Below are 24,150 nucleotides of genomic sequence, written 5' to 3'. Positions count from 1 at the left end.
CAATCAAAGCTCCTATTAGGTCTATCTAGAAACGCTCGGGAAGCTGTCGGCGAGCGCTGGAATCGCGCACGGACCTGCCTCGCAGAGTCTTTCATACACAGCGAGCAAAACGATCTGCGAGCAACGTCCGATCTCGAATCAGAACGCCGTTTATGTCGGCGAGCGCCAAAAATGGTCGGCGACAGCACAATCGGCTCAAAAATTCGGGCAGTGTGTTTGAGCCTTTAGACGTAAATAAAACCTTCGCGCTTCACACAGAACACAGATCAGAGAAACAGGGCTTCAAAGATGTGAGTTATTATTGGATTCGGCGGCGCGATGCGGCCGCATTGCCCGATTACAGGCCGGGGGAAAGGGCTTTCGGTCGGCCGCCTAGATTTTAAATTAAGAGCCAGGCTTGGTGCGGCCTCAGATTATTTTATTCATTTGTGACTAGGTCTGGTACTTTGTTCCTTATGTCTGCATTGGTCATTTTTCTTTTTTGTACAGATTATCCAAGTACAGAATCTAAGCTTTCATATGATGTATCATTTGTTGAAATTGGAGCATATTTGAAGAAGTTATGGACATTTTAATCTTGTTGCACCATAAAACCCAAAGTGCTTAAAAAGCCATTTGAATGCAAGGAAAAAAGAATTGACACCTCTAGGTAGCCAGAAGTGGGTGTGACAATGGGAGGGACAATAGGTACTTACCTACACCCCTAAATCACTCCCCCCAAGTCAAACCACACCCACAGTGGTATAGCTGTCAACTTCAAATGTACTTTTATTCCACTACAATTATTTAAAACTACTATTTAGTAGTAGACCTGTGGTAATATATTGTGCTATAGTGCTTGCAGCCATAGTGGCCAGTGGTCTTTTCTACCTCCTCCCCTCCTTATATGCTCATCCTGTCATTTTCTTCTTTTTGTAGTTTTTATTTTTCACTAAAATAGTGTATTACAAAAGTACCTACATTTTATAATTAAGTAAAAGTATCAATACTGCAATGTAGAATCACTCTGTTACAAGTAAAAGTCCAGAATTAAAAATGTGCTTGAGTAAAAGTACAAAAGTATTCGTATCCAAATGTACTTAAAGTACCAAAAGTAAAAGTACAAAAATGTTTGAAAATAGCAGATCTACAAGCTCACAACGCGTCGCACCGCAATGCGTTGTGAGCTTGTAGATCGGCTATTTTCAAATAGCCTTGGTATAACATAGGGCTAAAGTGGTTTATGTATGTTTTAAACTTTAGTTATTGCTTTGTAGATTTTGATTTTAATAGTCCAAAACCACTTCATTTAATACCGGACTTCTACTTGTAACAGAGTATATCTAATTTGCAGTGCTACTGCCTACTGATACTTTTACTTAAGTAAATGAGAAAAGGAAAGTATTTCTTCCTATAGTGACACAAAGTTCTATGGGGCACCAGTTTTCGTCAGTCCACGTTGCTCTACGGGAATGCACGTGCGCAACACCGTAACTCGTGACCTATCGAAATTGGTCGTCTAACTGTGCTAACTGCTTCATGTAACACATCATCAGTGTTTGTGTAACTTCAGTCAGAAGGATAATCTGACAGTTCTGACAGGCTTAACCGCCTCGCGTTGTGAGCTTGTAGAAGAGCAACAATAGAGCAACAATTCCAGTTGTGTATACGATGCCTGCGTTAGCCTGCAGCTAGCGCTAGCTAGCGTTAGCCGTTAGCCACCGCTTCGCTAGCGTGAAGCTAACGCTATAGCGTATCTCGCAGCTCGGCCAGTGGCCGACGGCCACTAGTCTGTAGTATAACATAAAGCCCCGCCGTTCTCGAACGCTTCTTGCCTTTTGTGAACATTATATCCAAAAAGTAAAGGTCCTATGCCGGTCTCTCATCTGTTTACTTCATAAGCGTGGAAGAAAATCGAAGCAGGAGGAGACGTTTGACGCTATGTCACCAATGAGCCCTTACGAGGCAGGAACGGCTGCGCACCCTCTCGTCTGCATGTAATAAACATAAAATACGGTTCGTTACTCAACAAAACAAAGACGGCGTAAGGGTGATGGAAGCCTACTTTACTTAGTGGGAATACACTTTTTTACCAGAGAATAAACTTTTTCACCTGAGGTTTTAGTTACTCCACACCGCCCTCTACAGATCTTGGCAATAGAAATGTCCATTGACCACATTTTGCCTTCCGGTGAAATATTCTGTTATCTGGATAAAAAAGTGTATTTTAGACGCGATGTTGGGAACTCTGAGTGTTCCCACTAAGTAAAGTAGGCTTTCAACTCCCCAAATCCGTCTTTGTTTTGGTGAGTAGCGAAACTGTATCTTTTATTTTCACTACAGACGAGTGAGCGTGCCGCCTGTAATGCCAGCACAAGGACTCATAGTGACATAGCGTTTTCAACACGCTGCGTTGATTTTCTCCACGTTTTCTTTGTGCGTCCGAGAGCGACTGAGATAACGATTTATACATAAAAAAAATACATCCTTCCAGAATACTGTCTTCAGCAAACCGTTAACATTAGCGAGATGAACTTAATTACTGTGTGTAGACTGTTTACAAGCAGATAGCACGCTGTATGGGCGTGCTGAAATACGAGACAATGCATTCCTTAAACCAATCGTGCTCCTGTGAAATCGCTATGCAAATCTAAAGAGCTCCATTCTCCGCCTCCTAAAACAGCAGTAAAACTCTCCCAAAGCAAGGCAACTTTGCTACACTAATGTTGCCATTTAGCGACCTTAACAAAGATATCTTATGGAATGAAAACCCTCTTCTATATTCAAACTGTTAATTATATACAAAAACGAAAAACAAAGAAAATTTTAAATCAATCTTATTTTCGCATTTTCTGACTTTTAAAATTGCCGACATTTGGACGGTTCCTCCAGCATCAGTCACATTTTATTAAAACAGCCGGACTAGTTCGGGATAGGCACACTGGAATACGTCGCGCCGCCGACAGTGAACATTCGGTGAACATTGGAGGGGGGTCTAAACTTTATTTTAAACCATTTTCAATGGAATAAATCGTCGGACCATCTAAAATGGCTCGTTGGGAAACGCTGGACGAGCCAGGACCACCCACGTTGGTCCAAGCAGCTCAGGGTGCGTAAAAAAAAAAAAAAAAGAAAATTGTTCGGGATAGGCACTAGATGAGTTAAAAAGACATATTTAGCCACTTGCATGCATGCCCCCAACCACTGAAATCAAGCTTGTATTGCTAAAATGGATGAAAAGATAAAAAGCATTAAATGAAATAATTTTCACAATCATCTTTTCTTTTCTCTAATTACATTATTACAATCTAAAATAGCTTGTTCAGTCTCTCAGTTGAACCCACGTAATAAAACGTTTATTTTTGTATCATTTAAAAACTTTCAAAAACATTCCCCTCTAAAAAGAAAAACATTTAATGATTTAAAATACATAAATAAATGTTTTTTTTTTCTAATTTCATCAATAAATACAAATCTATGAAATTATATTAGAAAACACAGGCCTATTTAAGAAGTACTGAAAATAGACGATCTACAAGCTCACAGCGTGCATTGTGTCTCTGTCTATGCCTGTCTATTAAAGAAAAGTCCCTAATTATTATAACTAGAAGTCGGGCGGCCCAGCGTCTAGTCGGCGACCTGGCCAACTCGGGAACGATGTAAATAGGGAATGAATGCCCCGCCCTTTAATGCAAACCCCATTATACCTGTTGTCATAGGACCCGTTTTGACCATCTGTTTGCCTGTGTCCATTTATGCCCATATATGGAGATATCTGTATCTGTCTGTCTGTCGGCGTCCATTTTATGTCCATATATGGAGATCACTGCAGATATAGTTCTGGGTCCATTTTATGCCCATATGCCCATATATGGAGATATCTGTCTATTTGCGTCCATTTTATGCCCATATATGGAGATCTCTGTATCTGTCTGTCTGTGTCCCTTTATGCCCGTATATGGAGATATCTGTTTATCTGCGTCCATTTTATGCCCATATATGAGATCTCTGTCGCTTTTTGTTTGTTTCTTCTTTAAGCAGAATACACAGCCTGCTTATTTATGCCCATATATGGAGATCTCTGTATCTGTCTGTCTGTGTCCCTTTATGCCCGTATATGGAGATATCTGTTTATCTGCGTCCATTTTATGCCCATATATGAGATCTCTGTCGCTTTTTGTTTGTTTCTTCTTTAAGCAGAATACACAGCCTGCTTAAATCTGCATCATTCAAGTCATCCTCCCAGTCCCACGCTTTGTCGCTTGTCTTATGTTTGTCTTTGTCTCTTTTATTTTATTTTTTGGAGCGGACCCCATGAATGCCCCACCCTTTAATGCAAACCCCAATATACCTGTTGTCATAGGACCCGTTTTGACCATCTGTTAGCCTTTGTCCCCACCCTTTAATGCAAACCCCAATATACCTGTTGTCATAGGACCCGTTTTGACCATCTGTTTGCCTTTGTCCCCTTATGCCCATATATGGAGATCTCTGCACACACAGTACCGGTTGCGGAAAACTCTGATGTCAGACATCAGCTCCCCATTCGGGGATTCATGTTATGCCCATATCTGGAGAACACGCGTGCCGGTGGGAAGAACGGTTCTCGAGATTCACATACATACATACACATTCACAGAGATTTTTTGTTGACTCATGCGGCGTACGTGATGTCAGAGCCTTTTATGAAGTGATGTCACAATGAGTCAGCGATTGTGCCGATTTCCTCAGGAACAGCCTGATGTCAACAATCAGCTCCGCGTAAGGAGATTCCGAACGTTTCGCGCCGCTTCGGGAAAACCGCATGCCGAGTCGGGCCGAGGCCCGGCACTGCACTCCGCGCCGCGGCGGGGAACGCGCGTGCCGAATCTGAAGCCGGTGGGACGAACGGTTCTCGAGATACGCGGATTACATACACACAGAGATTTGTCGCATTTATAGATAGATAATAGGATATTCCTATAACTATATCTGTAGGCTATATTATATTTTTATTATAATTTTTTCATTATATCGGTAACAATCGGTGGTAGGCCAATTTTGCTGCATTATTGTATATGAGTAAGTCACTGTTTTACCCAGTTAGAATCGTGCAAATTCACCCGACCCGACCCGAAAAAAGGTCAAAAATGTCTGTCTCTGGAAAAGTTGTCACCTTTTTCACTTTGGGCCTGTTAGCATGTCTGATATATATATAGGCCTATACACTGTATGACCAACTAATTTGCATGTATTCCCTTTAGTATGATAAGTATAGTGAGCATAAAGCCCCCAACAGTGTTGTGTGAATGGTGTGGAACATAGGATTAGAATTCATTTGTATTCAAATTGCTTATAGGCCTACTGGAAAATACTTAGCATTCTGCAACATTGGAAAGGTGACACACATTCAGCTGCGTTTCATCCATATATTTGGCTTTTAAATGAGCACAGAGCACTGTATAGATCAGACAGCCACATCATCTTAAAAGGGTTTATTCTACCAATTAGGGGTGCAGGTTGTACAGGTTGAAAGAGTCAAAAGTGGCACTTGGGCAATTAAGTCACAGGACAATGCTATACCATTGTATTATAACAAGACAATTCGACTTAGGCTTAAAGTGGGGACCTGAAAGATTGCAAATTAATTTAGTCATTTTTCATCCATATGTTTTGCCTTTGCAAGGTTAAACGTTCATATGAGCACTGTACAGATTGCACACATCAATGCACAAACATTATGTGATTCTGTCATTATGGTCAAATAGCAAATGTACACATTGTCACCTTCCTAAAAGAATGACATGCTGTTTTGAGTATCATTTTGATTATGCTGACAACCTCTCTGAGGTCTCTTCTCAATAAGGATAAAGGCTATTTAAGCAGAGGTTACCTCTGGTTACATTTCTGGAAAAAGACAACGCTTCTGATAAATAATGTACAATTGCATGGCTTTCCCCACTAACTAAACACCCATGTGCTGCTTCAAATTAAATTAGACCAAAGCTGAAACAACGTGTGTTTGTTGTGTAAAGCTAGAGCTTTAACCCTGTATCTGCAAGTGCATCTTCAGACCTGTTTGCTTAAAGCTGCTTCCCCGTGTATGAATCCTTATGTGCTGCATCACCACGTTTTCGTCTAAAGCTGTTACCACAAATGTCACAGCTAAAGGGGTTTTCAACTGTATGAATAAGCATGTTGCTGCTTCTGACCATTTGCTTGACTAAAGCAACTGCCACAATATTTACAACTGAAGGGTTTTTAACCCTGTATGAATCCTCATGTACTGCTTCAGAGTACTATACACACTAAAGCTGTTTCCACAAATCGTACAGATATAGGGTTTTTCCCCTGTATGAATCCAATGAAGCAGGATGTGCTTTTTCAGATAACTGGTACCACTAAGAATGTTAAATGTCACAGCTATAGGGCTTTCCCTGTATGAACCCCCATGTGCTGCATCAGATTATTTATTTTTTTTACTAAAGCTGCTGCCACAAACTTTGCAGCTGAACAATTTTTACCCTGTGTGAATCAGCATGTACCGCTTGCTATGACTACTTTTACTAAATCTGCTGCCACAAACTCTGCAGCTGAAACAATTTGAATACAAATGAATCATAATCCTATGTTCTACACAATACTGTTGGGGGCTGTGTGGGTAAAACAAGTTGTGAGAATGGGTCAGAGTGTACTGTTGCTGAATGGATGGATCAACTCTTTTGCATGTATTCCATTTAGTATGATACTAGTGAGCATAAAGCCCCCAACAGTATTGTGTGAATTGTGTGGAACATAGGATTAGGATTCATTTGTATTCAAATTGTTTATACTGGAAAATACAACATCTGAAAGGTGACTCACACACAGAACTTTGCATCCATATATTTGGCTTTTATAGGTATATGAGCATAGAGCACTGTATAGATTACGACGTATACAAGCATTAGGCAGTTAGTTCTCACATAATGGTCAAATATCAATTTTACAAATTCTCACCTTCCTGCCACAAACAAGCTCATAACCAGTGGTGGAAAATGTAATTAAGTAACATATGCCATTTTATTTTCACACTTTTGCAACAATCTGTACAGATGAAAGGTTTTCCAATGTATGAACCCTCATGTGCAGCTTCAGACTATTTGAATGATTAAAGCTGCTGCCACAAACGGTGCAGCTAAAGGGCCTTTCCCCTGTATGAAACCTCATGTGCCGCTTGAGATTACTAGTATCACTAAAGCTGCTGCCACAATCTGTACAGCCGAAGGGTTTTTCCCCTGTATGAATCCTCAAATGCTTCTTCAGATTACTATAACCAATAAAGCTGTTGCCAGAAAATTCACAGCTATAAGGTTTTTCCCCGTATGAATCCTCATGTGCTGCTTCAGACTACTTTTAACACTAAAGCTGCTGCCACAAACATTACAGCTAAAGGGTTTTTCCCCTGTATGGGTTCTCATGTGCAGCTTCAGACTTTTTGCCAGACTAAAGCTGCTGCCACAATCTGTACAGTTAAAGGGTTTTTCCCCTGTATGAATTCTCATGTGCAGCTTCAGATTATTTGCCTGACTAAAGCTGCTGCCACAATCTGTACAGCTAAAGGGTTTCTCCCCTGTATGAATACTCATGTGTCGCTTCAAATTATCCTTTCTGCTAAATTGGTTGCCACAAATAGTACATCTAAATGGCTTTCCCCTCTAATAGTCTTCACGGATGACTTCTCTTTTGATGATTTCACATCATGTACCAGTTTGCAGCTCATAGACAAGCTTTGTCCGTTCACATGTTGAGTCTTGTGTGATTGCTGTTTGTTTAAAACTGACTGGGCTTCCCTGGTCTCCTCCCACTCATCACTGTCTTCAGTATCAGATTCAGAACAGTGTGAAGACAGGAGCTGAGCATCACTGGTTGGTTGTGATGTTCCACAGTCCTCTATACGTGCATAGGAGGTGCTGCTGGCTGGAGGGTCTGTTTCTCTGTTTTCAACATCTTCACTTTTCACTGTTATAGTCAGGTCCGCTATGTTAATAAAGGTTTATTCGTTGGATTTTTTTGGAGATTTGTAAAACTATACATTTTTGGAATCTTCAGAGCATGGGGAATCCAAAAATCTTTGTTTGCATTTGCACAGACACCTGCAAAGCCTCCATTTTGGACGTTCAAAATGGCCGACATAAAATACACAATTTGTGCTATCTTGGCTTCTAGACAACCTAGAAACGTAATTAAACATGCTAATCCTATGTTTTCTGGGTCAAGGAATCGAATGAATGAATGATGGATGTAAAATTTTCTGGACCCCCACCCCCTTTCTGGGGGTTATCTATTTTGGGACCTCCCAGAACAGTACGCTAGCCAGTTAATGTCCGATTTTCATAATATTAGAGTTGTTTTGTAGGTTTTAAAACATCCCAAGTTCATTTATTAGACTTTTAAAGCAGCCAGAATAACCTTTCTGACTTTTGGTTGGGGTCTTTCCTCACCTGGGACCCCCTAGACAGACCCCTGTCTAGGGGTCTGTCTCAGTAATCGCTCTGCTACTGCTCCAGAACAATGTTAAATTAGATCATAATTGAAGCATAAAAGTTGTTGTAGCTGGGCTCTGAAAACAAAAATGAGTAGTAGCAAATACCAGGGGTCTTCCACAGGGGGTCCGGGACCCCTGCTGGGTCCTCAGAGTTACTACAGGGGGCCTGCCAATCTTGATGGGATTTTTTTTTTTTTTACATTTGAAACTGAAACTTTGAATGTTTTTATGTATCCTGGGTTTATTGCGGCCATAGGTCGCAGTTTGCGACCATAGGTCACAGTTTACTATCAGAACCGTCACATCTTGACCGTATCTATCTGTCTGTCTGGACGGGTAACGCTTTTTTGTTGATTGACTCTCACACTCTGGCATCCCGCTCTGACATCACTGTGATGTCAGGGAACCAAATCCCCTTTATGCCCATATATGGAGATCCCTGTGATGCCAGGGGAACCATAAAAGGACAACTAGGTAGTCATCCGGCAACAGCTCACAGCTGTGAAGCCGGGAGGAGTTCAGATTGACAATCAGGTTCACAGGAGGGGAGGGTGCGAGCAAAGTGTGGTAGAACAGGGGAAGGGCAAGGGCCAGACCCAGAATTTGACATAATGAAAGTATTGCAACTTCTCACTTGTGCAGACTAACGTGTCCATTTATTGCACTGCACTCACACTGACAACACAACACACACACACACACACACACACACACACACACACACACACACACACACACACACACACACACACACACATACACACCTCTTTGTTATTGTCACCCCAAAACCCTCACCCTATCCTCTTAAAGAGCCCATGGTCAGCGCCGGCACCAGCGCTACTGCCATCTTAGCCTGAATGACACATCTCTGATTAACCGTGTCCCTGATTGGCTGTCACGGCTCTTTGCCATTGTCCCATTGGCCACAAAGAAAAAGGAGACCACATTTCTTGACTCTGGAAATCTTTGGGAGTTTCCGCCCCGCCCCCCTTTCAGAGTCTAGTGTTTGTTACTTTCGCTTTGACAATGCACGTTTATCTTTCTGGATATGAGAGAAAGAAAAAGCGTCAAACGGAACTGCAGCAACAGCGATCAGGTAAACAGAAACACACATTCAAATTGCACTGTCAGTTGTAACTTGTGTTGTACGACGGAGCCACGTTGCTGCTGCTGTTCTGGCTTCTCCGCCTCTGTGTAAGGCTGGTCATAAAGTAATTAAGTCATAAAAAGCGCAGTTTTCAAAGCGGAGAATCGGTTTATGACCGCAGGGTTCTGCACGTTCTCACTCTCAATAGTATCGCGTCCCTCTCCCGTGTCCCATGTAGACTACTAGTAATGGAAAAAGTACTCACATGTTTTACTTAGTAAAAGTATCAATACTGCAATGCAGAAATACTCTGTTACAAGTAAAAGTCCAGAGTAAAAGTACAATATTTGCCGCTGAGATGTGGAAATACACCAGTATAAGTAAAATAACCTGAAAATGAATTGTGCTTAAATACAGTACTTGAGTAAGTGTAGCCTACTTAGTTACTTTACAGCACTGCCCGTGCACTAGACACACAGTAACCATGGTAACCACTCCAATTTAACCCTTTCATTTTAAGCAAAATCTTTTACTGTGTGTAAAAAAAAATAGCCGATCTACAAGCTCACAGCATGCATTGTCTCCGTCTATGCCTGTGGCCTATATATTAAAGACAAGTCCCTAAATATTATTATATTCATATAACTATATCTATAGGATATATTATATTTTTATTGTAGATTTAATTTTCTTCATTATATCTAGAACATCGGTGCCGTGGTAGGCAACAAGTCCAATTTTGCTGCATGTATTGTATGTGTAAGTCACTGTTTAACCAAGTTAACTCATTGAGTGCCAATCCCGAACTAGTTCGGCTTTATTATCGTATCGCAGAGTGCCGATCCCGAACAAGTTCGGCTTTAAAAAAAAAAAAAAAAAAAAAAAAAATTTAAAACATTTTTTTTGAAATTTTTTTTTTTTTTTTGGACCTCATCAAATCTGGTGAACATGATTTCAATCGCGATTTTGCATGTTCCACCCCCATACAACCCCATCTAACATACAGGGCAGCCATGTTTGTTTACATAACATGTAAAACATAATGGCGATTATCTCAAGAATGCCTGAACGGATTTCCAATCGGATTTTTTTGTTTGAAAGCTGTGAACAAACTGCACAAATCCACTCCAATGCAATCCAGGATTGCATTGGATTTTTTAGAGCTCATTCTTCTCTGTTTTTTTCCCATGCATGAGGTGTGCAAGGTTTAATCATGGCTAAGTTGACGAAAATAAGGCTTCTAAAATGCTTGGTAGCCAATAGCTAACTTCAAGCTAACTTCATCCTCTTCCTGTACATGCACAAAGGAAAGTGTTCAGGCAAGTCATGGCTGCAGGGCTTCTGCATATACCAGCATATCTCTATGGGATTTTCTATGGCCACTGGGCGCCCTCTAGTGGTGAAAGGGGTGGCACTAAATGAGTAACTTAGAATGACGATTCTGCAATTTGGCCTATTTATATACAAAACCCAGAATTAAACCCATTATAAAATTGATTAAAAAACAATAAAAAATTATATTATTTTTTCGAGGGGCTCTCGCTACGCTCGCGCCCGCAGGAAGGCCCCATAGCAAAATCATGCTTAGGGCCCCCGTGGGCCCAGAATCGGCTCTGCCCATGGTCAATTATGCCCAAAAAGATTCACTACAATGCAGTCATTTCAGACATGCAGGATCTATTGTCTTCATCATTGTCATCTTCAATGTCCAACCTAATAGTGTTCACACAGTCTCCACCATGGAGTGAAAGGCAGGTTACTTGAGCAGCTGCAGCCATATTTGATGAGCTCAAGTACTGCCTTTGGAGCAGGGAGGGCAAGACACCTGACTGGAAAATACCCTCCACTCTCTGAATTCCATCTATTTTCTTCGATTGGTCAGGGCAATTTGTCAGGTATGATTTATCCTGCATTGTGACATAGTTGGCACAGATGTGGTAGCAGTGCAGCACGAGTTGGAGGTAGCATCTCACCCTCAGTTCTTTGACAGAAATAGTTCCCATCTGAGTAATCGCAGGGTTGTTGGACCTTTTGAACTGTAAACATGGCATGCAAAATGCTCCAATGATTGCAATGTTGATGGAAGCTCACCAATAATAAGCTCAGGAGGAATGGAACCCTTTAAGGTCCTTGAAGTGGTTAATGACTTGGTCATCATCACCAGGCTTCAAGTAGGCATTGACCCATGTCTTTTTGGAGATTCCAACAAAATTCTCTTCCCCAGCCAGCACCAGAAAAATCATGTAGGCCAAGGAACCCTTGACATTTGTGACATCCAATAACTTGAACTTGCTTGAATATGTGTGTGCACTTCCACAAAATCGTGTCCCTTGATGAAGGTATCGTATTATGATGCCTACTTTGTCATACCTGACAAATTGCCCCAAGCTTCGATCAATCGAAGAAAATAGATGGCATTTAGAGAGTGGAGGGAATGTTCCAGTCAGGTGTCTTGCCCTCCCTGCTCCAAAGGCAGTACTTGAGCCCATCAAATTTGGCTGCAAAGCAGGTTGCACTCCTCCCTGCAAATGCTATGGTGGAGACTGTCAACACATATGTCTTGCAAATTAGGGAGGACATGTACAGTATTTTAGTGAATCTCTTTGGGCATAATTGACCATGAGCTCTTTAAGAGGATAGGGTGAGGGTTTTGGGGTGACGATTAACAAAGAGGTGTGCGTACGTGCGTGCGTGCGTGCATGCGTGTGTATGCGTGCGTGCGTGCGTGCGTGTAGGGATGTCCCGATACCACTTTTTTGCTGACCGAGTACAAGTACGAGTACTTCATTTTGAGTACTCGCCGATACCGAGTACCGATACGAGTACAATTAAATAATAATACAAAATGTCTTTAAATTACGTTTTTTTTTAATTATTATTATTTTTTTTTATCAGATGTTCCTCACTTTCTGGCTGTATATAACACATTAAATTGCATTGCTTTCCCAGAACATGGCACAACTGCCACACATTTCATTTCCTGTACTGTGCATGATCTTCTAGATCTGCTATGCTCAAACATTTTGTATTTTTACTTTTGATACTTTAAGAGAGAGAGAGAAAGGCGAAGTGGCGGAACACACAGGGTACTCAGGCGCTTTGTGAGCAGTATCTGACGAGTACCGATACCGCAAAATAGGCCGGTATCGGGGCGAGTACCGATACCACGAGTACCGATACCGCATCCCTACGTGCGTGCGTGTGTTTTGTCAGTGTGAGTGCAGTGCAATAAATGGACACGTTAGTCTGCACACCCAAAGTGAGAAGTAATACCTTAATCCGTGCAATAACACCTGTCAACCATAACTGTCTAACACAAAAATTGTATAAATAATACTGAGAATACTAATAAATCATCGAAGTACAATACATAAACCCAGGATACATAAAAACATACATAAAAAAGAAAATCCTTTCCCATTAAGATTTGGTGGGCCCCCTGTAGTAACTATGAGGACCCCCCAAGGGTCCCGGACCCCCTGAGGAAGACCTCTGGTATTTTGCTTACTCATTTTTGTTTTCAGAGCCCAGCTACAACAACTTTTATGCTTCAATTATGATCTAATTTAACATTGTTCTGGAGCAGGAGCAGAGCGATTACTGTGATAGGCTCATGGGTCTGTCTAGGGGGTCCCAGGTGAGGAAAGACCCCAACCAAAAGTCAGAACGGTTATTCTGGCTGCTTTAAAAGTCTAATGAATCAACTCAGGATGTTTTAAAACCTACAAAACTCTAATATTATGAAAAAGACATTAACTGGCTAGCGTACTGTTCTGGGAGGTCCCAAAATAGATAACCCCAAGAAAGGGGGTGGGGGTCCGGAACATTTTACACCCATCATTTACTCAGTCGATTCCTTGACCCAGAAAACATAGGATTGGCATGTTTAATTAAGTTTCTAGGTTGTCTAGAAGCCAAGATAGCACAAATTATGTATTTTATGTCGGCCATTTTGAACGTCCAAAATGGCGGCTTTGCAGGTGTCTGTGCAAATGCAAACAAAGATATTTGGATTCCCCATGGTCTGAAGATTCCAGAAATGTATAGTTTTACTAATCTCCAAAAAATCCAACAAAAATACGTAGTGGACCTGACTAGTAATGTCAACATTGTCCCATTAGCCTCTAACGGAACAGTCTCTTGTATTTGGAACAGCTCCGCCCCTTCCTCTTTAATCTGTTGAGATGCTGGTTCCTCCAATCTGTGGCCCCTCTCCTTCTGTTTAGGTGAATACGCTTCTTTACACACAGGGACAACGTCTAGGGGGAGGATAAAAACATGAGAATGAAGTCATTACACTCATTGAGGTTGAACCCACGTATTCCAACAACTAAGTATGTGTCAATTAACCTGTGATTCATATTTCATTGAATGCACACAGGCATGAATGGCTAGTGTTTGTCCTCTGCATACACTGCTGAATGCATCCAAATGAACGAATGAATCCAAAGAATGTTTAGTACCCTAAGCATCCTATGGAGTGATGTGCCGAGTGAGAGGTTGGTCGGGTCAGCTGTACAGAAATGTCATGGAGCACACTGGAGCAATCATGTTTTATCACAGCTTTAGAATCATCATCACTCTTACCTTTTGTGTATCTTGTGCACGGTACACAAATACCCTCTTCCTTTAAGACCAGTTTCACATCCCTGTCCGGTGATGGCTTTGAGGACACTGGCACAACACAGTGTGTTGCCTCCACCTACACAAAACAAAAAAAATATCCTAGATAGTTAACTTAAAAAACCCTGCTGCATAGTCTCCTCATGATCTTCTAGATTTGGTTTCTAACATTTTAGGCCATAACATACTAAGCCACTTAACCCTTAAGTGCTGTTCGGGTCATTTTGACCCGTTTTACATTTTCATTTGGAAAAAAAAGGTAGAAGTTTATTTTTTTCCACCTGAAACTCACTGGCCTTAAAGATTCTTCTGAGATGAACATGTAAAAAAATATATTTTTGCACTTCACCCATGCTACACCCCCCTCATATTTTTTGAACCTTTAGTGCTGTTCGGGTCATTTTGACCCGGAAGCACAGATGCACAGAAATACACAGTATTATGCCAAAACACAGACACACAGTCACCCCCACTTCTAACACCCCCCTTCCAAAGCCCCATTCCGAACCCTCCCCTGATGCACAGAAATACAAGGAATCATGTGCAAACACAGATACACAATCACCCCCTAACCCCTTCCGCCCCTCCCCCCTCCAACCCCCCTCACCTCACCCTTACCCCCTCCCCTCTAAACCCCCCAACCCAACCCCACCTCCCTCCCACCGCCCCCCCCCCCCCCCCCCGCCGCCACCCCAGATGCACAGAAATAAAAGATAGCATGTATACTAACACAAACACACAGTCACGTCCTTCCCCCCCCTCCCTCCTATCCCCCCCCCCCCCTCACACACACACCCTACACCCCCTCACCCTCACCCTCACCCCTCACTTATCTGAAGTTTTCCTTGTGACTGTACTGTATCTTAGGGGAAATTTTACATTATTTTACATAAACATAAGGTAAAGTAACACTGTAATTCAGGGGTGCTAAGGATGAAATTGTTGTTTACAGGGGTGCCCTGAGACCAAAGTGTTTGAAAACCTCTGTCCTAGTGTATACGTTCAAGTGTATATTCATATGTGACGTTCATGTGTGTTCACATGTGTGTTCAGCTCTATGTGAGAATGATGTCCTGTTCTTGAACCACAAGTATTCAATTAATGGGCATATTGGGGGGGGGGGAAAAGTTCTTAAAAACATTGATTTACATTTTTCCTATAAGCATGAGCAATATTGCCCAGTATTAAATAAAGTAGTTTTTTTACCTGAATTTCAGCTAAATCAGTAAAAACGCCTAGCTCTTTCAGTGTTTAATGTGATATAGCAAAGCAGAAATGCAAACATTTACCATATATATCATATGAATTGTTTGGTATTGAGTCAAAGTCAATGTATCATGATGATTTGTTAAGTTAAAATTTATATTAGTGTTGTTGTTTTTTAAACCAAATATCCCCCGGGTCAAAATGACCCGAACAGAACGAAGGTGTAGTGAATCTGAACAGAACTTAAGGGTTAAACACAAGCAAATGCTGTACACTTGATTTGATCAAACTACCATGGCCCTCTCCTTTTATAAACAACACTTAAAATCTATGGAGCAAAAATAATTGATCTACAGGCTCAAGCCATGTTGGCAATGCATTGAAAATGCATTGACACTGTAGTATTTAATGCTAGTGTTCAATGTCCTGCAACAAGGCCTCATCCAACAGATGTAATTTATAATCAACTCACCATTTTACTTTGTGAAACAGCTGTGTATTCCATGGTGTTAGAAAGATCCAGTGTAATTATTTCATCCTTCACATCCAACAGGCCACTGTTAAACCTTGCACATGATAGAGGGACGAAACAAGCCTTCAACACTACTGCTGTTGCATTCACCTGTAAAATGAAATGCAGAAAATACAATTCATGAAAACATGTCTTGTGAAAAGCAGATGTTTGAATGTTATATCATTGTAATAGATATGCATTAACAAGGGGCGGGATGGAACACCTCATCAACCGTAGGATATTATGTTTTGTGACGGATACTCCACATAGCTACCCGATAATTGCGACCGCAGGTCGCAGTTATGAAGAACGTCATATCTTGTCCTTATCTCTGAATCATTTCTGTGACGCCTCAATGTCTATACCAGCTGACCTGTCTATTGTATGCCCATATATGGAGATCCCCAATGTCATCAATATTAAGCCCATAGCTTGCAATGCCCATAAATGGACATATTGTGTGAGTCTCATGTGGTCTATAACATAAGACATCTATGATGTCAGACGTCAGCCATATCCATATTTGGAAAAAAACAAACCGCAACTCAAATCACTTGCAAATTAATTCTGTATTTGTTAGGTCACTTTTCGCCATTATGCGTCTTACTGGTAGATAATGCAATAACACAAACATAACAAACCTGGTTCTAAATCTTCCTCCTTTTGGTTTCTCTACAGGACTGTTCAACTTCCCCAGGTCGGTTCATCTGTAATGATAAATGTCTTGGTATTAAACAAAGGGGGGAAAATACTTAGCATTCTGCAACATTAGAAAGGTGACACACATGTTTCATCCATATATTTGGGTTTTACAGGGTTAAACATGTAAATGAGCACAGAGCACAGAGATCATACAGCCACATCATCTTAAAAGCTTTATTCTACCAATTAGGGGTGTAGGTTGTACAGGTTGAAAGAGTCAATAGTGGCACTTGGGCAATTAAGTCACAGGACAATGTTATACCATTGTAACAAGACAATTTTACTTAGGCTTAAAGTGGGGAGCTGAAAGATTGCAAATGAATTTAGTAAATTTTCATCCATATGTTTTGCCTTTGCAAGGTTAAACGTTCATATGAGCACTGTACAGATTGCACACATCAATGTACAAACATTATGTGATTCTGTCATTATGGTCAAATAGCAAATGTACACAGTGTCACCTTCCTAAAACAATTACATGCTGTTTTGAGTATCATTTTGATTAGGCTGACAACATCCATATAGAGAAGTTGGTGCTGTTCTCACCCCAGTAGTGGTCTCTGTAAAGAGCTACTATGCCATTTTATTTTCACGATACAATGTGACTATTTAGCACAAGGCACAAGACAATGTGTCCTTTAAAACATTTACACACTAATTCAGATGTTTAGTTTAGTTAGGCCTGGCTGAAATGGTTGAACAAAGAATACTTTCATTACTTTCACTTACTACACACTATAAACATTGCTTAAGTGTACATATTTCTTTGGTTTGTTACATTATACAAATTGGAAAACATTTACATTAATATCTAGTCAGTTTAAAACATAAGAAAGGAAGGTCTGCCTGCAGGTTAATTCACAGTGGCTCTATGCCTATACCTATAGGCTATGCATGGAAGCAAAGGAACCAAAAGTTATGCTTGTTGTGAGGCAGACTGTAGCATCTGTGGCTTGCCATACTGTGATTAGAATGAATGTTCCTCATGCACATTTACAGACTTCGGAAAAAGTCAAATAATGTACAACTGTAAGGCTTCCCCCCCATGTGTTGTTTCAAAGTTTAAATTAGACCAAAGCTGAGAAGTATGCAGCTAGAGCGTTCCCCCTGTATCAATCTGCATGTGCATCTTTTACTTAAAGGTGTTGCCACAATCTGTGCAGCTAAAGGGATTTCCTGTGAATTCATTATCATGTGTTTCTTCAAAGTTGTAAAACTACTAAAGCCGCTGCCACAACCCGTACAGCTAAAGGGCTTTCCCCTGTATGAATCCTCATGTGCTGCTTCAGATTACTACTTTTATTAAAGCTGATGCCACACACTGTACAGTTGAAGGGTTTCCCCCCTGTATGTATCATTGTGTGCAGCTTCAGAATACTATTAAGACTAAAGCAGCAGCCACAAACTGTGCTGCAAAAGGTATTTTTTTCCCTGTATGAATCCCTATGTACTACCAAACACTCGAACTCAGACATATTGGATTGTAGAGCTTTGTAACTTATTTCTACAAAACATATCCATCACACCACATTTACATGCATCTGTGCCAGTTTACACAAATCAAACCATTATTTATGGTTGTAGGGTTTGAATACTCAATCTTTATTTAATCTGTTGGAGGCCACAGGTTGGGAATGCTGTGGACTGTTTTCTTTAGAGGATGCTTGTCCCTTTGTTAATGGGTTAGGGTGTGTAGCCCTGTTGCTGAATGGATGGACCAACTCATCTGCATGTATTCCCTTTAGTATGATAAGTATAGTGAGTATAAAGCCCCCAACAGTGTTGTGTGAATGGTGTGAATGGTCTGGAACATAGGATTAGGATTTTTTTTTGTATTCAAATTGCTTATAGGACTACTGGAACATCATGACGGTGACACATATTCAGCCGTGTTTCATCCATATATTTGGCTTTTACAGGGTTAAACATGTAAACGAGCACAGAGCACTCTATAGATCAGACAGCCACATCATCTTAAAAGGGTTTATTCTACCAATTAGGGGCACAGGTTGTACAGGTTGAAAGAGTCAATAGTGGCACTCGGGCAATTAACCCATTTAGTCCTAACCTGTAGTTAGGCCCAAATCAGAAATTAGCCTACAAAAACAAATATGTTGATAGATACTGTACATGTACTGTAAGCCCCTCCCATACACTAAAATGTGTACACGACAATGTAATACCATTGTATTATAACATTTATTTTCAAAAGTGTATATGAATACAATGATGGTATCATTATTCCAAACTAAAACAACGCACAAAAGAAAACCTTTCTCTTACTACACACTATAATAAACATTACAAAAGTGTACACATTTATTGGGTTTGTTACATTATAACAAAATGTAAAACATTGACATTGTTATCTTGTCAGAAAGGAAGCACTGCCTGGGTTCATTCAAAGTGGCTCAAAATCTGCAATAGGTAAATGCATGGAAGCAAAGGAACCAACAGTTATGCTTGTGGTGAGGCAGACTGAAGCTTCTGTGATTAGAATAAATGTTCCTCGTTCAAATTTCCAGACTTCCCCCTAACTGAACCCTCATGCTGCTTCAATGCTGAGTGAACTGTACCGTCATGAAACTGTACCCTTTCATATGCAAACTTCTAATAAACTAAGTCTTCAATCAATCAATCAATCAATGCTCATGTGCTTCTTCAAACTATCAATCTGGCTAATGTTGTTGCCTCAAACATTACAGCTAAAGGGGTGTTCACCTGTATGAACCCTTGTGTGTTTCTCCAAATTACACAATCTGTACAGCTAAAGGGTTTTTCCCCTGTATGAATCGTCACATGCTGCTTCAGAGTACTATCATCACTAAAGCTGTTATGGTTATGCTTTTCCCCTGTTGGAACGAACCATTATGTGCTTCTTCAAACTAACAATATGACTAAAGCTGTTGCCACAAACGTTACAACTGAGTGTTTTTTTTTTAATAAATCACCTTTTTCATTTCATAGTTACACAACTTTTATGATATTAGATTATACAAAAGTCCTGACCTGAGTCACCTGACCCAAATTCTCAAAAATATGTGAACATTTTGGTCCGGCGGGGGTCAGGTCAAGCTGACGGGCTCGGTCTGAAAGCTTAAAGCTCTACTCCACGAGGAACCAACAAAATGATTTATTATAGCATAAAGATAATTTAACCCAGTTTAATCCTATCATCGGTATTGAAAATAGATGATCAACAAGCTTAACATGCTGTTGTGAGCTTGTATATTATGTCAAATAGCAAAATGTACCTTCCAAAAAAGAGTTATTGAGAAATAATTGATCATGCTGTTCCCACCCCAGTAATAATAGCCTGTGTCAAGAGTGTAACCTATGACCTTTTATTTTCACGCTTTTGCAACAAACTGTACAGATGAAGGGTTTTCCCTGTATGAATCCTCATGTGCAGCTTCAGAGTACTACTTGTATTAAAGCTGCTTCAGACTATTTGATTCACAGCTTCAAAGATTCAGAAAAGTTCCTCACTGTAAACACTCACCGTGGGCTACATGTTTACCACAGGCTCTTGTATGGTGTTTCAAGTGCACCATCCATTTTCAGGGAGTGATGGATCAGATAATGCAGGGTCTTGACCTCTTCATAGAGTTTAATAGAGTTGAACATTAAATGAATCTAATTGACAAATTGAGGCAGCGGAAGGAAACAGGGCTAATGAAAAAGGGTTAGAAAAACATTAACAGTCAAAACTATATTTCTCTGTCCAACTCCTTGCAACCACATGAAATGTCCCTATTCTGGGTGCATACTAGCCTGACACTCAGCCTGAATTGATATTTTGTTTCACTCATATTGCTGAAACATATTTTCCATATACATTTGGGGGTCCTTGACCTTAAAATGTTTGAGAACCATTGACTTTGAGACACAGACAAGCATAGTGTACTTTGCAAGCATGTGTATCCACTGGAACAAAAGGCCACCAACAACTCTAGTAGATCTATATGCATAATGTCACAGTGTGAGCACTCCCCTGATGAGCCCACTTCAAAGGGTTAGACACCAGATAATGAGCCTGCCTACCCCCTCACTCTATCCTGAGCACTCTACCTACCTTGGCCCCTCCCCTTCTGGGAGGACCAATCAAGTTCAAGGGTCAGGCCTTCAGTCCAAAACATGAGGGGAGAGGATCATTTAAAAGGTCTTCACTCCATGGATGAACAGCACAAGCAACTTGAACTAAAGCTCTTGGAACTCCTGCACTTCACTGCTTTGTCTCACAAGAACCTTTGCATCAAGGTTCCACCAGCTGCCCACTACTACCACTAGTTCTACTACTGCTGCTAGTGGTGAAGATCTTAAGAAGATAGAATGCAGCAAATCTGTGGTAAGTCTCACTTTTAATTATCTTTGGGATCTAACTTTACACAGCAAGCTCCTCTGTGTTATTTTAACTTGCAAGAGTTACTTAAAATAGGCCCATTCTGTTCAGAGTTAAATTAATGATCCTGAAGTGTGCATTTTTGTTTTACTTTTCATCAAAGTTAAATTAACATTAATGATTTCACTGTATTATTATTATTAGAGCATGCAACTTGTGTGCCATGCAGCTAAAACACAATGAAACTGTCTACTTGCAAGCATGATGATACAATGATTTTAATTCTATATTCTATTTGCTTTTGTAGACACCAAGCCCTTCAGCATGGCACAGTACCCTCCTGCAGATGAACCCTACCAGCAGACAAAGTTGACGTTGGAGAACTCTGATCTGTGGAAGACCTTCCATGGCTTTGAAACAGAGATGATTATCACCAAGCATGGAAGGTAAATACTTTCACCCAAGAGTCTTACAGAAACTGTAATAATCACAGGCATTCCTATAGCTTCAACTAACTGGTAGTTGAACAGTAAGCTCATCAGTGTTGTTGTTTCTGTGTCTTTTCAGGAGAATGTTTCCACACTGTAACATCAGCCTCTCTGGACTCCAGCCCTATGCCAATTACGTTGTTATGGTGGACATGGTTCCTGTGGATAACTTCAGATACAAGGTAAGGATAATGTTCTGCAGAGATAAACAATATTTGCAGGCTCCAGGTTATCCAATTATCACTGTTTGTTTAACCCTCACATGAAAAAAGAGAGGTGAAGTGAATTCGCTTGGATTTGGTGATAGGATTCTTTTATTATATACTATATTGTACAATTTTTGCAGTGAAAATTGCCATTTGTCGTAATGTTAAATGTAGCATAGAATCAGATTTCCGTTATCACCACACCAATAACGACTTCATTCCATATGGATTGACGTATATTTGTTTTACTCAACAAGATGTTCTTGTGCAGAGAAAATGATGTAAAACCCAGACATGCTTGACATTAGACTTGCCCCATGGTTTCACACCTAACCCCCCTTCTTCTCCCATCTTCTGTAGTGGAATAATGAGAAGTGGGAAGTAGCAGGCAAGGCAGAGCCCCAGCCACCGTGTAGAACCTACGTCCATCCTGACTCCCCCGCCACGGGAACCCACTGGATGAAGCAGTCCGTGTCCTTCCTCAAGATGAAACTCACCAACAACACCTTGGATCAGTTTGGACATGTAAGGATAGCAACTACAACTTGCAGTGTTATGAAAGCACATTACTACAACTACTACTGTTAATAGCAGTACTTATGCATTATGTCTCATGCTGTTTTTTGCCCTCTCTTTGATTATTAGATCATCATGCACTCGCTGCACCGCTACCAGCCCAGGTTCCATGTGATCCAGGCAGACAGCCTCTACACAGTCTGCTGGGGACATGTCCAGACCTTCACCTTCCCAGAGACTGCTTTCACGGCAGTCACTGCTTACCAGAACACCAAGATCACCAAACTGAAGATTGACCACAACCCCTTTGCCAAAGGATTCAGAGAGGACGGCACTCGCCCTCAAAGCAAGAGGTGCCGCTCAAACAACAGTCCCAAGAGTGCTGCAAAGAAAGCCAAGATGGATATGAAGGCCATACACAATAGTCCTCCAGGTAATACGCCCTTCCAAAAAAGATATATTTACATCTTAAACTAAACCAGGATGGAATTCTAAATGTATTAATAATGCATAACTATGAAAACAATTCTCAAATTAAACTGTGTGATTTTCCCCTCAGGCATCCAGAGGTCACCCCATGCCACTCAATCAATGAAGAGTCCCAAGGAGGAAGAGCAACTTTCACCCTGGGCTGTGGAGTCCTTGGAGTTGCAAGGACAAGACTACAGCAGCGAAGAGCAAATGGTCCCAGCATCCATTGCATACCAGCACTACCCCTCCAGATCCGGTGAGCATTCAGGACTCCCATCCCCTGTCTCTGTGGTGGGAGAAAGTGACGGACGGCGCAGCTACGAATCCCACGTCCCAGACGTGGCCACCGTTCCCGAGCACAACCAGGGCTTCAGGTTGGACCTCTGCAGGGAGATCGATCATCTGAACCAGCAGCGATCCCCGGTCCAGAGCCAGGCTGCCATGCCTGTCAGCCAAGACTACCGTCCCGCCCCGGCCGTTGGCATGCACGTGCCATTCAAAACCAACGCTGCCATCCGGGGTTACCCACTCTACGGGCACGGGTACTACCCAGCTGAGCAGGGTATGAGTCACAGAGGAGAGGCCGAGGCAGCAGGACAGTACGTGGTGCACCCGCTCACACACCCCTCTCTCCATTCGCACGCCGCCACCGTCCCCGAGCACAGCAGCCACCAACAACGCAGCTACCATCACCATGGTGGGAACACAGCAGAGTGGAGCCAGCACCCACTCTTCTCCTACCCCTGTTGGTGAATTGTGAAATGCCCTTTTATTTTGAGAGAACATGTAACGGAGGTGATGCAAACCGCCCCACCCGGGCTTCGAACCAGGCCTCCTGTGTGAAAGTCCAATATCTTAACCATTACAATGGGATATCCCTATGGACTGAGGGAAATACTAGCCTTTTTAGAGGCTTCAGGCTAGGGCTGCGACTTTCTCTGCCACCAACCCACTTAGTTTCTTGGGGTAAAATGTAAAAAGCATTGTATGAAAATGAAGAACTTGTTTATATTGTCAAAAGTGTTAGAGTTAGATTTTAGAGAGTAAGACTCTCTGGCTTGTACAGTGTAAATTAACAGACTACGCATTCTATTCTTTTTTGCAATATGTACATTATGCAACACTATATGAAATGTAAAAAAGAAAATCTGTATCACTGTGTGATGGACAATAAAGGTTTATTTTTTATTTTAACCATGTGTCATGTATGTTTATAATATAGCACAATCAAATAGTTTTTCTTCCTGATACGAGAAACACGATAGGTTTCAGATGTTGGATACCTTCCTACTCAAATGTTAGAATAAACATACATTCTTACTCAATTATTAGAATAAACAGTCTAAAACGACTAATCCTCAGCAAGAGTATAAAATCAGCAGTATTTATCATTACTGCGTTTGTGTTACCCCGGCCACATGAAAAAAAAACAGGAGTTTTACATCTGCCAGTTTACACAAATTAAACCATTATTTCTGGTTGTAGGGTTTGAATACTCAATCTTTATTTA

The 24,150-nt window shown here is 41.1% G+C and overlaps 1 protein-coding gene across 1 annotated transcript; it reads left to right on the top strand.

Moving 5' to 3' along the window:
* Nucleotides 1-20,589: 20,589 nt before the first annotated feature.
* LOC308290291 (T-box protein VegT-like) lies at nucleotides 20,590-23,393 on the top strand (the record flags this gene model as incomplete). The annotated part of the gene is made up of 6 exons (XM_080732076.1): nucleotides 20,590-20,632; nucleotides 21,267-21,405; nucleotides 21,527-21,629; nucleotides 22,014-22,178; nucleotides 22,299-22,602; nucleotides 22,729-23,393. The coding sequence occupies 6 exons, from the start codon at nucleotides 20,590-20,592 to the stop codon at nucleotides 23,391-23,393; spliced, it is 1,419 nt and encodes a 472-aa protein (XP_080588202.1).
* Between the last annotated feature and the right edge of the window lie 757 nt (nucleotides 23,394-24,150).

Source organism: Nannobrachium achirus (genome assembly GCF_963921795.1).
Source record: "Nannobrachium achirus genome assembly, chromosome: 8".
Lineage (NCBI taxonomy): Eukaryota > Metazoa > Chordata > Actinopteri > Myctophiformes > Myctophidae > Nannobrachium > Nannobrachium achirus.
Note: the sequence above shows the minus strand (reverse complement) of the source record. Positions and strands in the feature narration are given on the sequence as shown.